General features: G+C 36.5%; 1 protein-coding gene and 1 long non-coding RNA gene across 2 annotated transcripts; one reads left to right on the top strand and one right to left on the bottom strand.

The window, feature by feature from the left end:
* Positions 1-1449: 1449 nt before the first annotated feature.
* Positions 1450-2312, bottom strand: LOC126377281 (uncharacterized). Its single transcript, XR_007567821.1, has 3 exons — positions 2134-2312; positions 1800-1855; positions 1450-1698 (listed from the first exon to the last, which is right to left on the bottom strand). It is a non-coding gene; the product is annotated as an uncharacterized LOC126377281 (long non-coding RNA).
* A 3952-nt stretch (positions 2313-6264) lies between these two features.
* On the top strand, positions 6265-13127 carry LOC126377025 (DNA mismatch repair protein Mlh1). Its single transcript, XM_050024637.1, has 11 exons — positions 6265-6651; positions 6763-6826; positions 6938-7137; positions 7422-7692; positions 8265-8421; positions 8655-8738; positions 9328-9470; positions 9841-10490; positions 11672-11805; positions 12375-12500; positions 12749-13127. The coding sequence occupies exons 1-11, from the start codon at positions 6539-6541 to the stop codon at positions 13048-13050; spliced, it is 2244 nt and encodes a 747-aa protein (XP_049880594.1). The 5' UTR covers positions 6265-6538; the 3' UTR covers positions 13051-13127.
* The last annotated feature ends 660 nt before the right edge of the window (positions 13128-13787 follow it).

Here is a 13787-nt window from a genome sequence, read left to right as displayed (position 1 = left end):
CTTGTAATTTAATCTCTTTCTTCTCCTTGTTGTCACGTCCTGGTTTTCCATAAATTTTCTTCTCTTTATTTTCCTGTCTTGGCTTTATACTAATTATATTTTCTTCTACTTCACATATTTTTTCTTCACATACTTCTTCTTGACATTCCTGATATTCTTCTTTTTCATCTTCTTTGTCTCCTTCTGTATCATCTAGTTTTTCTTTATCCATATTAAACGGTATATAACAATATTCATCTTCTTTCTTTTGTTTTTCATTGAATACTACATTTCTCCCAACTATAACCTTATTTGTCTCCTCATCATATAATTTATATCCAGAAGTACTATATCCTATAAATATCATCCTTTTTCCATTATTATCCAGTTTCTGTCTCAACTCTTTAGGAACATAATTATATGCTACACATCCAAATACTCTCATATTCGATACATTTGGTACTCTTCCTTCCCATAATTCTGAAGGGGTCTTGTCCTTTCCCAATGTTGGGCTTCTATTCGTAACATATGCTGAGAATAACACAGCATGCCCCCAAAAGTCCTTTCCAAGTTTAGAATCAATGAGAATTGTCCTCACCTTTTCTACTAAAGTCCTGTTCATTCGTTCCGCTACTCCGTTCATCTGTGGGTTATACGGCACTGTGTGTTGCATCTGTATACCTTTGTCATAGCAAAAATCTTGAAATTCCCTTGATACATATTCCCTACCATTATCTGATCTCAACTTCAAAAGGTTAGTTTGAAAATGATTAGTTGCATAACCACTTGACAGTCCAGGCGCACTAGCAAATCTAGCCTCAACAGTCCAGGCATTTCGAACTTGCGCGGCGTTCGGTGGGCGATATCGTGGCGTGTTATAAATAGGCTTGTAACTCAAAAACTACTGTGGCTATAATAAAGAAAATTCAGAAACAGCAAGCCAGATGTGCAATGATTCTAATTAGATAAAAATAAAAAAGATCACATTATAAAATCTATCTCAAATCCAATTAGAATTGACAGAATCCGCTCATTTTTTCAGTTATCCCAGCCATGCCTGTTAATAGCATGTAAAGTATCATGTTCTAGGGACTGTAATAATTTTTATTTGAAAGCGCATTTCTTACACTTTTTACTAGTATTCAAATTATATTTTAATGTTATTTAGTTTAAACACAAGAAATATAAATATAACACCTGGTCACGACTTATTTGTAACACCGTATTCTTACCAAGATGGCCGCCCTCGCTAAGTTTCTGTTCGCACTGAGCGTTTCTGCCTTTTTAAGTCGATGGTAACTATGGTTACCAATAACGGGTAAGATTAACATAGACATTTTGTGTGTGTGATTTCAGGAATTAAAGAAAACCAGTAGAAAAATTAAGGTTTATTAATATGAACTAAAACCAATTTATAATTGAATGCTTGTTTTATTTACATTTTTTACCAAGCACTTAACATTTGGACCTTAAAAATATATATTTTTTATTAGAATTTAAAATTACAGTCTTGCAATACAATATACTTGATTGCACAAAATGACGTACCAAACAAATAAATCGAGACACTAGAGACAAAAGGCGGCCTTATTGCTAAATCTAATTGCGCCTGCCGCTTTCTGTCCGTAAGCTCCTGTCGGACATCTACTGGCAGTTTAGTAATTCGTTTTTTTTTGTAATTACTCTCTGTGTCCTCTCTATAGCTGAACTATAGCATCTCTGAAAAAAAAGTCATTGTTTAGAACTGAAGTTAAAATAACGCTAGCGCTCCGTTTGTACGAACCCTTAAACCCAGATAAGTCGATGGTAGGTTTAGTTACCATGATGAAAGTTGACCAAATTTGGTGTACCCTGTAATCAATATCCTGGGCATCTGCTGAAATAATTGTTTATTTCGGTAAATAATGTGTTTCCACGAGTAACTAATAAGTAACGTGGTATATTTAAAACATTATAAAATATAATGCGTCGTGTAATATTCCGTAATTTGCCTCCATTTTAGTGTCAAGAGACGATTTTTTTGATACGATATTTTTCTCTTAATGTTTTTGGAACAAAATCATGGCTTAAATGTTCAGGTTTTTGTAGAAAACGGTAGAGGATATATTCAAGATGTATGCTAATCAATAAAAATAATATATTTTATATACTTACGGCATATTTCTTGTCTAAAACACTCAATCGCAAACACAGTAGTTGACAGTAGACTCGACCAACACTCGTCTGACTTCGACAGTTGTTTTTTTAATGTTACCAACTCATAGGGAAGAGATGCAAATACCACCTAGTAAGGATTTTTATAGTACACAATACTAGTATAATTTTATAATCTATACTAGCTTGTAAAACTAGTTAATCCATAAAATTGGTCACCCTAACGGAACCCCGACTATTGGTAAGTATAGCTACCATCGACTCCTGAGGTGAATTTGGAATCGGTAGCTATAATTACCAACGACTGTAGAGTGGATAATTATAATAAATTTTGAATTTTTCAAAAACTTCACTTTTGTTTGAAATTAAATATACAATTACAAAATGTGTGTAATCATCAATGAATGTTACAAAATATTTATATCCTTCTTTAGTAGCTGGATTTATGGGACCACACACATCGGTATGTACTAACTCAAGAGGCCTAGTTGCCCTACGTCCTGATTTATTGAAAGGTAATTTTGTCATTTTTCCTACCAAACATGGTTCACATAAAGTATGATCTATTGTGTTATTTTTTAAGTTATCTAATCCATGGACCATTTGTCTCTGTGCAAGTAAATTTAAGTTTTTTAATCCTAAATGACCAAACCTTCTATGCCACAACTGTAACATATCACTTTCATGTTTTGATATAAAGTTACTCTCAATTTCAAATTGTGGAAACACTTTAATAGTGTACAATGAACCCTCAATATTGCCTATCAAAGATAGATAATTGTGTTTATATATTCTCACTTTGCCGTTAGAAAATTCAACTTTGAAACCACTGTTTTCTATTTTAGATACAGACAATAAATTTTTTCTCAATTCCGGTACATAATAAACATTTTTTATAGTAAAGTCAGAACATCTTTGTCCTACATAAGCTTTCACATATATATTTCCAATTCCTACTGCTGTTAAAGTTACACCATTTTTAGCTGCAGCTATAATTTTTGGTTTACTTAATTCCACATATTCGTAAAAATAATCTTTAGTATTAATTAAATGATCAGAGCAGCCAGAGTCAATACACCAAGTTAACGTTTCACTATCATTATTCAATTTTACTCGCTCACCTGAAAATTCCTTGTCCGTTCCTGAACAATATGCACCTTCCTCTGCTGACATGTCTGCAGCAAACGTCTGATTTTGCCATCCCCGTTGTCCGTTACCTGTTCTTCCATTCCCACGAAATCCTCTGTTTGGTCCTTGATATCCTCTCTGTCCTCGTCTAGGTGTATATGATTGTCCTTGTCCGGGTGTATATGTCTGTCCTCTTCCGGGTGTATATATCTGTCCACTTCCAGGAGTATATGTCTGTCCTCTTCCAGGAGTATACTGCCCTCTTGACCAAGTTCTTGAACGGCATTCATATTTTCTATGTCCTTCCTTTCCGCATTGAAAACATGTAAAAGCAGTTTTATAATGTCCTTTTTCTATTTTTTCTATTTTGTTTCTTTTTTCTTCTTCACCAAGTAGACGATCTTTCACTATGTCGACTGTAAGGTTGGGCATTGATTCCAGTGTTGTTACAATAATGTCATATGACGATGGCATTGACAACAATATAATATTTATTTTTTCTTCTTCGCTCAATGGACTTCCGGCATCCCTTAGTTGATTAAATAATTTAGATAATGTCAAAAAATGATCACATAGTGGTGTACCTTCTATGTATTTTATGTCCGTTAATTGTCGTCTCAAAAATAGTTTGCTTCTTGTTCCTTTCTTCATGAAATTACTTTCCAATTTTTGAATCATATTATAGGCTGTGTCTTCATCTTGAATGTAATCTAAATATGTGTCGGCCACTGCGCCAATTATTATGCTTTGAGCACGTGCTTCAGCTTTTGTGTTTTCTTTATTACTCGCAAACTCGATATTTTTTATAGCATCCAAACATTCATTTTCTCTCAATATTGCGCTAATTCTGAATTTCCATACTGCATAGTCTTCGCCGGCAAATTGTCTAATATTACAATGAAATTTCTGGAATTCCGATGACGCCATTTTTCCTTATTAGAATCTTGTTGATTTTCTTACCAATTTCTCGGAACTACGCTCTGCTACCACTGTTGGGGATGCCGGGATATTTCTTCTTCTTGTTTCTCATTAAAACTCGATATTATTTATTGTTCTTTTATTATAATGCTTCTTCATCAAAAATCTTACACCACGTTCTACAATATTTTTCCAGAGAGAGAGCTTAACTAGGGATGTTCGATCCGATCCGATACTTATGTGGATCGATACAATGTAATACGATCCACTCGATTTTTGTATCGATACAATGTCATTCGATCCGTAGGCGGATCGATACAGAAGCACGGTGGATCGGATCGAAAAATCGTATTAGGTTGTACTTGTACCAGTACAGCTTGTCTGGAAAGTAATTGCCGATGACTATTGAGTGAATTTCCCACAAATCCATGACAAATTGCCCAATTTTGGAAGAAAAAATCTTTTATCTTCTTTTTACTCACTTGTTTACTACAAAAAGTTGTTGGTCGCGTCAAAAAATAGAAGTCAGTTTCTTTCCAGCATTTTATATATAACATAATAGTAACACTAAAAAGAGATTCTTATTTCACTTATGTAAACATTTATTTGTCTGGCGGTAGATTTGGATAGATGAGATGTATTATTATATTTAAAAGTACCGTCAATTTCGGCATTTGTTACCGACATTTTATTTTTATGTAAGTAGTACTTTTTAGTCGCTTGGCCAACCAACAACTTATTTTGTTAATATAAACCAATTGTACTTTTGCTATGGCTCCGCCTAAAAATCCAATGTTTGGTCGTTGTATGTGAAAACGGATACTGGAGAAAAGTGCAAATTATGTCATATCGAGGTGAAAACTAAAGGAAACACCACCAATTTGGCAAAGCACATAAAAAGGCATCATAAAAACACGGAATTTGTGTCAGAAAGTCAGCAAAAACACAACATCTTTTATTTTTCTAAATATTTGATTCGATACTGGATCGATCCAAAAAATCGTATCGAGTCAATAGGATCGATACTAGGATCGATACAGTACATTACGATCCATTGCGATCCGGAATATCGATACAACGCTACCGGATCGAACATCCCTAAGCTTAACCAAAGACAATCACTTTCTTATATTATAGAAGTAAAGCGCCATAAAGTATAGCCTATATAATTTAAAGGTTTTGGATGAGTGGACATTGGTCTCAACACGCCGAAAAGGAAAGGGACGGATGATTGGCAAATGTTAATTTTAAAATGAATGAATAACCCGGGCAAATAACATAATTAATTATGCAACCCAATTGACGTGTGCTGTTAACTTAATTCGGTAGGGTTATAAAATTTTAGATTTTTTTTTATTTTCTGCCTGAAATTGACGTGTGTTCCATAAATTTTATGCCTGTCGATTACCCATCCCTTTCTTTTTCAGCGGATAAGAAAATGACAGGTATAACTTAAAATAAAATTTGCTGTTGTGTATTGGAATCAGCACCAGTGAGAACCTTTCAAGACCTCGTTCTCCAAAAAATAATAGATGGCGCTGCTTAACTCCTACTGGATAATCCATGGATAATCATAATAAAACCTATTTTATCATTGCTCGGGTAGGTAAGCTAGGTATTATTCAAAACTATAATGTATTGATAGAGGCATATAAAAAAAAAGTTACTTGTTATTTGGATCAGATTTGTTTAGAATGATGTTGTTACCTTGTCTTGTACTTTATTGCTTGTATTTATTTTGATCAGATTAATAATGGTTGGAAGATATGTTGTGCCTGGATCCAATAACAAGATTAATCTGAAATCAATGAAATTATAAGGTAAACGAAGGCAACGTTATACAGCGCCATCTATATTTTTATTAGAGAATGTGGCCTGGAAAGTCCCACCATCATCTTAAATTTGCAGAATCGGCAGAAATGTAATAAATAGGGTCACATTAATTTTGACAACTGATCATTGACTACACTATTAGTTTTAATCGTGGATTGGGAATAAAAGGTAAAAGAAACATAAAATATACATCCATTTTTTTTAGTGCATGTATATTTTGCTTTCGTATAGTTTTCTTATACTTGTCTCTTGTAACAATATGCACTACGAAGGTGAAGAAGTACGAAATCCCAGTGGTTGAATTATATTTTTATTTCTCTTAAAATCTATATCCAAAACTGTAGCAAAAGGAAAACTTGGGAAAAACAATTACGACTGACTTACAATCTAGTAACCGGAGCCGTAATAAAAAAAAACCGACTTACAAAAAAAAAGAAAAGTGGCGGTTCGAGTTGGTTTGCTTGGCTAGTTGTTTGTCTGCTAAAAGTGCTAAATTACTTTTAACAATATGTCCTGAATAATAGATATGGCTGAGCCTGGAGTAATACGAAAATTAAGCGAAGAAGTGGTAAATCGCATAGCCGCTGGCGAAATAGTTCAAAGACCTGCAAACGCTCTAAAGGAATTGATTGAAAATAGGTTGGAACATTTTTTATTTTATGAATTTTATTCTAATTTTATTACATAAATCAACAAACTTGCTAAAAGGGGTCTTGGCTTCTATTTATGTGGATATTTTTTTAATTACAGCTTGGATGCTAAATCCTCAAATATCATAATAACAGTAAAAGCAGGAGGCCTAAAATATCTTCAGGTAAGAATGAAAAGTTGTCTAACGATTATGGTACAAACATTATGTTCAGCTCTATACGTTTTTTCATATAAGTACTACATTTCTTCAGCATAATCTTTTTTACTACTTTAGATTCAAGACAATGGCACTGGAATAAGAAGCGACAATCTTGATATAGTCTGTGAACGGTTTACAACATCTAAACTCCGAGAGTATGAAGACTTGAAGGCTATCTGTACATATGGGTTCCGAGGAGAAGCCCTTGCGAGCATTAGCCATATTGCTCACCTTACTATTCTTACCAAGACAGCTGCCGATAAATGTGCTTATAAGTATGTCTGTTTCAATTTTATGCAGTCTAGTCAACTTTTTAAGCTAACATGCTCTAAAGTCAGTTTCTCTACTGCACATTCTACTTTTTTAAACTAATTACAGTCTTATCATGTGGGTTCTAAAGTGAATTACCAATCTCATCAACCCTGGTGTTAGGGTTATTATTGAGCTGCTAAAGACCTACTAATAACAGTATCAATTTCAAAGTCTTTTATTTAACTAAACACATAGAACAAGTTTACAATGATACATAAATATCATCAAATAAAATTGTATTTTATAGAGCATCCTATGAAAATGGCAAGCTAAAAGGGCCGGTGAAACCATGTGCTGGCAACAATGGCACTCAGATTACGGTTGAAGATCTATTCTACAATGTCATAGCTCGGAAAAAAGCCCTTCGAAGTCCTACAGAGGAATATGCCCATATAATGGAGGTTGTGGGTGGATATGCAATACATAATAGCCACGTAGGGTTCACTTTGAAGAAATTTGGGGAAAATAATGATATTAGAACTCCAATGAAGTCTTCTGTGGTGGAAAATGTTAGGATTGTAAGTATTTTGCGTAAATATATAATTGGTTTCCCTTTTTATATTAACTGGTATTAAATGTTAAAAACTGGTATTCAGTTCAGCAGCGTCTGCACGACAACCGCGGCGCGCGATTATATTGATACGTAGATAGACTTCGGCGCGCGGTACGGTTGCTGTGCCGCGAGGAAAAGGCCACAGGCTGACCCTTAGTCTCATTATATTTGGAATAGATAAAGCTTATATTATACAGAAACATACAAAACATAAACTCCCGCGTATTTTCCATCAGGGTAAGCAGAGACTATGAAGAGCCATCTGCTTTGAGTCTGACATACTTCTCTTGCATCAATTGTTTCAAAAGCTAATAGAAAAAAATAAATTTAAAATATATTTCAAAATCACTAAATCAAGTTATTGCTTTTGACCAGACCTGTCAAACCTTCAAGTTACGTAAGCAAACCCTATGAAAACTGTATATCACTATTGACATCATGACTTAATAATTGATTGATTAATATAATAGTATTTGCAAATATATTCATGTATATTTTTGTTTTAAGTATGAAGTGGTAATGATAGCAAATTTTCAGATTCATGGAAATGCCATTGCAAGAGAACTAATGGAGATACAAGTGGAAGAGCCCACACTGAAGTTGAAGTTACATGGCTTCGTAACTAACGTGAATTATTCACATAAAAAGGGTGCCATGCTACTGTTTATCAATCATAGATTGGTTGATTCACAATGTAAGTTTGACTAGTTAGTGGAGAATGTTGCAAGTCTTTTACTAATAGACGCTGCGTGTTTATCGACGTATATAGTTTAAGCTCGGAATATTTGTCTCGTCTATATAGATAGAGAGCGTGCTCCGTGCCGCGGTGGCGTCTGTTGCAATTTTTTCGTCGTTTTAATCAATACAAATGTACTTACTTGCATCAAAGTAACTATTACAGAATTTAAAAAGGATGTTTTTTTTCAGCTATCCGAAAAGCAGTGGATTCAGTATACTCAACATACTTGCCCAAAAACGCGCATTCGTTTGTTTACCTTAGTATTGAACTTGGTAAGTTTGTTTTGTCTTGGATTCTGCCCACTCCATAACTGTGGCTAAAACTCAAACCGCCTTATTATAAAACGAGGACTAAATATAGGTTTGAACATAATCCGCGCTAGGAAAGAAGTCACGCGGCCGTGTCGCTTTGCAGATTCTGCAATAATTATTATGACTTGTCAATTAGTTCCATTAAAACTCGTGGACTCGTTTCTTCGGCGCGGACTATACCTATTTTAAACCTGGTATTATCCTAGCCTGTTTCAGTAAAGTATCTCATAGTAGCTAGGTTAGGTACATCTTACGGATAAATGTTTGATACCAGTATTGTTTGTCAGATAACTTCTGGCTATCGGCCAGTTGTCAGCAGGTGGTAAACATACGTAAGATCACGCCTTTTTCCTGTTGGGGTAGGCAGAGACTTCAATTCCACTTACTACTATCCACCTTTTAGCTTCTTAGCCACTCTCATCAAAATCTTCACGCATGCTCGCCAGTTTTGAGTGCTTTTGACATGGCAGGTGGTAAAACAGGAGAGGAAAGGACCTATGGACCACCTGCCAAATCAAGAGACTGACCTGAGAGGTCAATTTTATTTCAGACCCTAAAAATGTGGATGTGAATGTGCACCCAACAAAACATGAAGTGCAGTTTCTGTATGAAGAGCAGATTATAGAGAAGATCAAATCTTGTATTGAGGGCAAACTGCTCAGTTGTAACTCTACTAGAGTCATGTACACCCAGGTATTTATAGTTATTCGTATATCTGTAACTGCTCTATCTATCTATGCGGTAAATCCATAAAGCGATCCTGTGTATAATAGTGATGTTGTTGTAATTCGGATGGTTTTCCTTCGACATGGACGGTTAGATAAGGAGTCGCTTCTGTGAAAACCGGATCTGTCTTTTGTCTTAGGTGGACCCTGTAAAAACAGAATAACGCTAGGGAGATAAATATGTTTTCTATTTTAGTATGAATTGTAAATTCGACTACCAACCTCAGTACAATGGTGCAAGTGTTATTATTGCACCGCCTTGAGCCCTGACATGCCACGTTTTATGTAGTGAGAGAACCAGACATATACAGAAAATATTTCTATGAATAATATTACAGGCTAGACTACCAGGAGCAACTATAGTCGAAGAAGTCATAAAGAAAACAGCAGATGGCACTAAAATATACGCCAACAATATGGTTCGCGTACAAGCTGACACGCAGAAAATCGACAAATTCTTTCCAACCGTACCAAAACAAAATACAATCAATAAATTACTTGATAAAAGTATAGCTGAGGAAGAAGATATATTTCAAGAATATGATGCGAATGATGACAATATCACTAAGAAAGTTGATAATGAAATTGAAAAGGATGAACACATGATGGATACAGAGAAAATAACAAAAGAAGTACCAAATATTATCGTAGAAGAAGCCCCAGATATTCTAGAAAATTCTCTCATAAGTGAACCTAATGAAGTTATTAATAAAATGCCTGAAAAATGGGAATCCCATACAGCTTCAGATAAAGCCAATGTAACTTACATAGACCCTAAAGAATCGTTTAAAACGAGAACATTTAAGTACGAAAGAGTAGAAACTAAGTTAACAAGTGTGAAACAATTGAGATTAGATATTGAAAATAAGTGCAATTTGAACTTAAGGGAAATTCTAGCAAATCTGATATTCATAGCGTGTATAGATTCCCATAAATCACTCATTCAGCATTCGACAAAGTTATATCTGTGTGATACTACGAGACTGGCGTAAGTATAGCTTTCCTCTCGTTTGTTTCAAATATTCCTACGATTAGATAGATAAATCATTTATTTGGTCTACAGTCACACATGCATACAATACAAATCAACAACAATACACAACACATACAAAATGTTTAACACGCGCCAGGTATGTATGTGTGCTACAGCAGCGCAAAACGGTTATAGCATTTGTCCTTTCGAGCAAATCGCTGATTTTCAGCTACTACCCGGATAGAGGAAACCGCGGATATGTTAGCCGAACTAATTGACGATTAAAACCTTTTTTAAAAGACAAAAGGACGTACATTGTTCAAGTTGGAGATGTCATTAGAAAAGGTTTAGTACGATTTACCCTGAACCGGCGTGCGTGTATGAAACGATTGATGAATGTGGAGAAAGCAAGAGAAGTATATATGTCAGGACCAAAGCAAATGGAATTCCATAGTCTCTTTAGGAAATTTATGTATGTGGACAGCCTCCGTGGTCTAGTGGTTACAGCGTTAGGGTGACGATCTGGAGGTCCGGGATCAATTCCCGATGGGGACATTGTCGATATCACTTTGTGAGTCTGTTTTTTGTCTGCTTCACTTGATTGTCCGAGGAGCTCGGTGGCGCAGCGGTTAACGCGCTCGGTCTGCGATTGTTGAAGTTAAGCGACTTTCGCAAAGGCCGGTCACAGGATGGGTGACCACAGAAAAAAAAAAGTTTTCATCTCGAGCTCCTCCGTGCTTCGGAAGGCACGTTAAGTCGTTGGTCCCGGCTGCATTAACAGTCGTTAATAACCACCAATCCGCACTGGGCCCGCGTGGTGGTGCCCGATCTCCCTATCCAGCCATAGGGAAGGCCCGTGCCCCAGCAGTGGGGACGTTAATGGGCTGGTGATGATGATGATGTATGCTAATAGACGAAACGTCTTCTTCTTCGTTTGGCTTCTATGCTGTTTTGGGAGCGAATAAAAAACATAGGACGCTTTCAGCTGCTTATCTTCCCGGGCATGTCCTAACAAGTAACAAATGACAGAGGGATTGTTCTTTCTAAAATGTAGAACCACTTCGTTTTCAACTCGGGTTTTATACAAATAGTCGGATTGCTATTATTACGTTTTTGCATTTCAAAAACATGCATTATTCTATTCAAAATAATATATACTTTCTCGCACCAAACTTAACAAAATTATTGTTTTTCAGGGAAGAACTATTTTATGAAACCTTGCTGTATGATTTCCAAAACTTTGGCCTGATAAAGCTATCTAACCCTCTCCCTTTAGAGGAGTTATTCATGCTGGGTCTCAGTTCATCTGATGAATGGAACCCTGAATTAGGTATTTATTATTATTATTACATTTATTTAAGATTATACTCCATGTTAGTAAGAAAAAAGGCGCTTATAAACTATGTTGGTAAAGTAACAGTAGCCAATATCTATTTTTCAAGTACCTTCGTCCAGTGCACTGTGATAGGGCAGTCAACCCTCTCGGTTATCGCGCTCAGGTATATGTTGTCGCTGCCCCGCACCCTGCGCCTCAGGGAGAAGATTTATGTAAATTATTATTTTAGAGCTCGTAAGTATTTCCCGGCTCGATCGAATCAGAAATGAGGAGATCAGTCGCCGACATAGCTCGGAGAATTGCCAAGCTGAAGTGGCAGTGGGCAGGACACATAGCGAGGAGAACCGATGGCCGCTGGGGCGGAAAGGTTCTCGAATGGCGACCACGTGTCCCGCTACAAGGTGAACCGACGATCTTGTGAAGGTCGCGGGAAGCCGCTGGATGCGGGCAGCACAGGACCGATCGTCGTGGAGATCCTTGGGGGAGGCCTATGCCCAGCAGTGGGCGTACGGCTGATAATGGTGAAGTGATACAAGCGTGATGCTATATTATGTTTTCAACAGGTGATATGCGCGAGATGGCGCAGCAGATGACAGAGATGCTAGTCAACAAGCGAGCCATGCTGTTCGAATACTTCTCCTTGGAAATGAATGCTGATGGCGAACTTCTAGCGTTACCGCTTCTATTAGGTAAATACTACTAGACCTTAAGCTCATGATTCTGAGTTCATATCAAGTGGAATTTTCCATCGCAAAATATGGAATTAAAAAAACAAGAACATGAATTTTGCGGCGGAAAATTCTATTATTTATTTGATATTTATTAACTCAGAATCATAAACTGAAACATCACCCTTTAATATTCGGTACGATGTTACTAACATCCTGCATACCGCAAAAAACTCTTTTAACATTTAAAAACTAACTTTTTTCTTCAGATGGCCACACACCTTTCATGGGCGTTCTACCGACGTACCTCGTTCGTCTAGTGACAGAAGTCAACTGGGACAGTGAGAAAGAATGCTTCGACTCTTTCAGTAGACAAACTGCTATATTTTACTCCCAACCCAACCCCGACACTAATCCTGAAGTCATGAAAACCGAGCATTGGAAGCAGGAACATGTTATATTCCCAGCTATAAGAAGGTACTTCTTACCGCCTACTAGTTTTGTTAGCAACGGTGCTATATTGCAAATAGCTAGTTTGTCCGATTTGTATAAAGTGTTCGAAAGATGTTGATAGATTTATAAGTTTTAAAGACCCATGTTTTCGTTAAGTTTTAAGTGAATGGATACTTTGTTACTGAATGAAATAAAAAGAGCTATTATCTGATATATTATCATACTGTTCGATTTTAACACTTATGTATGACCAAGATTTGTTATTTTGTTTGAAACATACCCAAATCACACACCCCGGATAATCCATACAAAAATCTACTTTTTACCGTGTGCCTAACCAAACTCGTAAGTGCGAGAGAGACAGACTGCGCGGCACTAGCGCGCAGCGGGTGAGCTACGTTTCCGTTACCCCCCCCCCCCCCCAAGTCTTACTTTAGTTTGCAATCGTATAGGCCTTAGACGTCACACACACACATACACACAGATGCGCGTGGACGATAACGTCAATGTGTAGTGTTTGTGAATAAAATATCTCTTTCGCACTAAGCCATGTAATGCGTTGCTGTCTCTCTTATATTACGTGTTACAAGGTAGTGAATACACCATTCGCGCGCGATATGCAGCCGCTACCGTTGCGTTTCCACTTGGCAACATGACATTGTGCGACATATTGATCAACGTGTTGAAACTTAGCGCGGAACTTGCATTTAATACACGTCAATTTAATGTCGTCGACAACATGTTGCCAGAGGAACTAGTGTTGTTGCGCGTCACGTCTCCAGTCGACAACAATTGATGATCAACTAACGATGTTCTCTAAACAAACATGCCGCGCGGCATGTTGCTTCAGCTGGC

The sequence above is a fragment of the Pectinophora gossypiella genome, chromosome 22 (genome assembly GCF_024362695.1).
Source record: "Pectinophora gossypiella chromosome 22, ilPecGoss1.1, whole genome shotgun sequence".
NCBI classification, from domain to species: Eukaryota; Metazoa; Arthropoda; class Insecta; order Lepidoptera; family Gelechiidae; genus Pectinophora; species Pectinophora gossypiella.
Note: the sequence above shows the minus strand (reverse complement) of the source record. Positions and strands in the feature narration are given on the sequence as shown.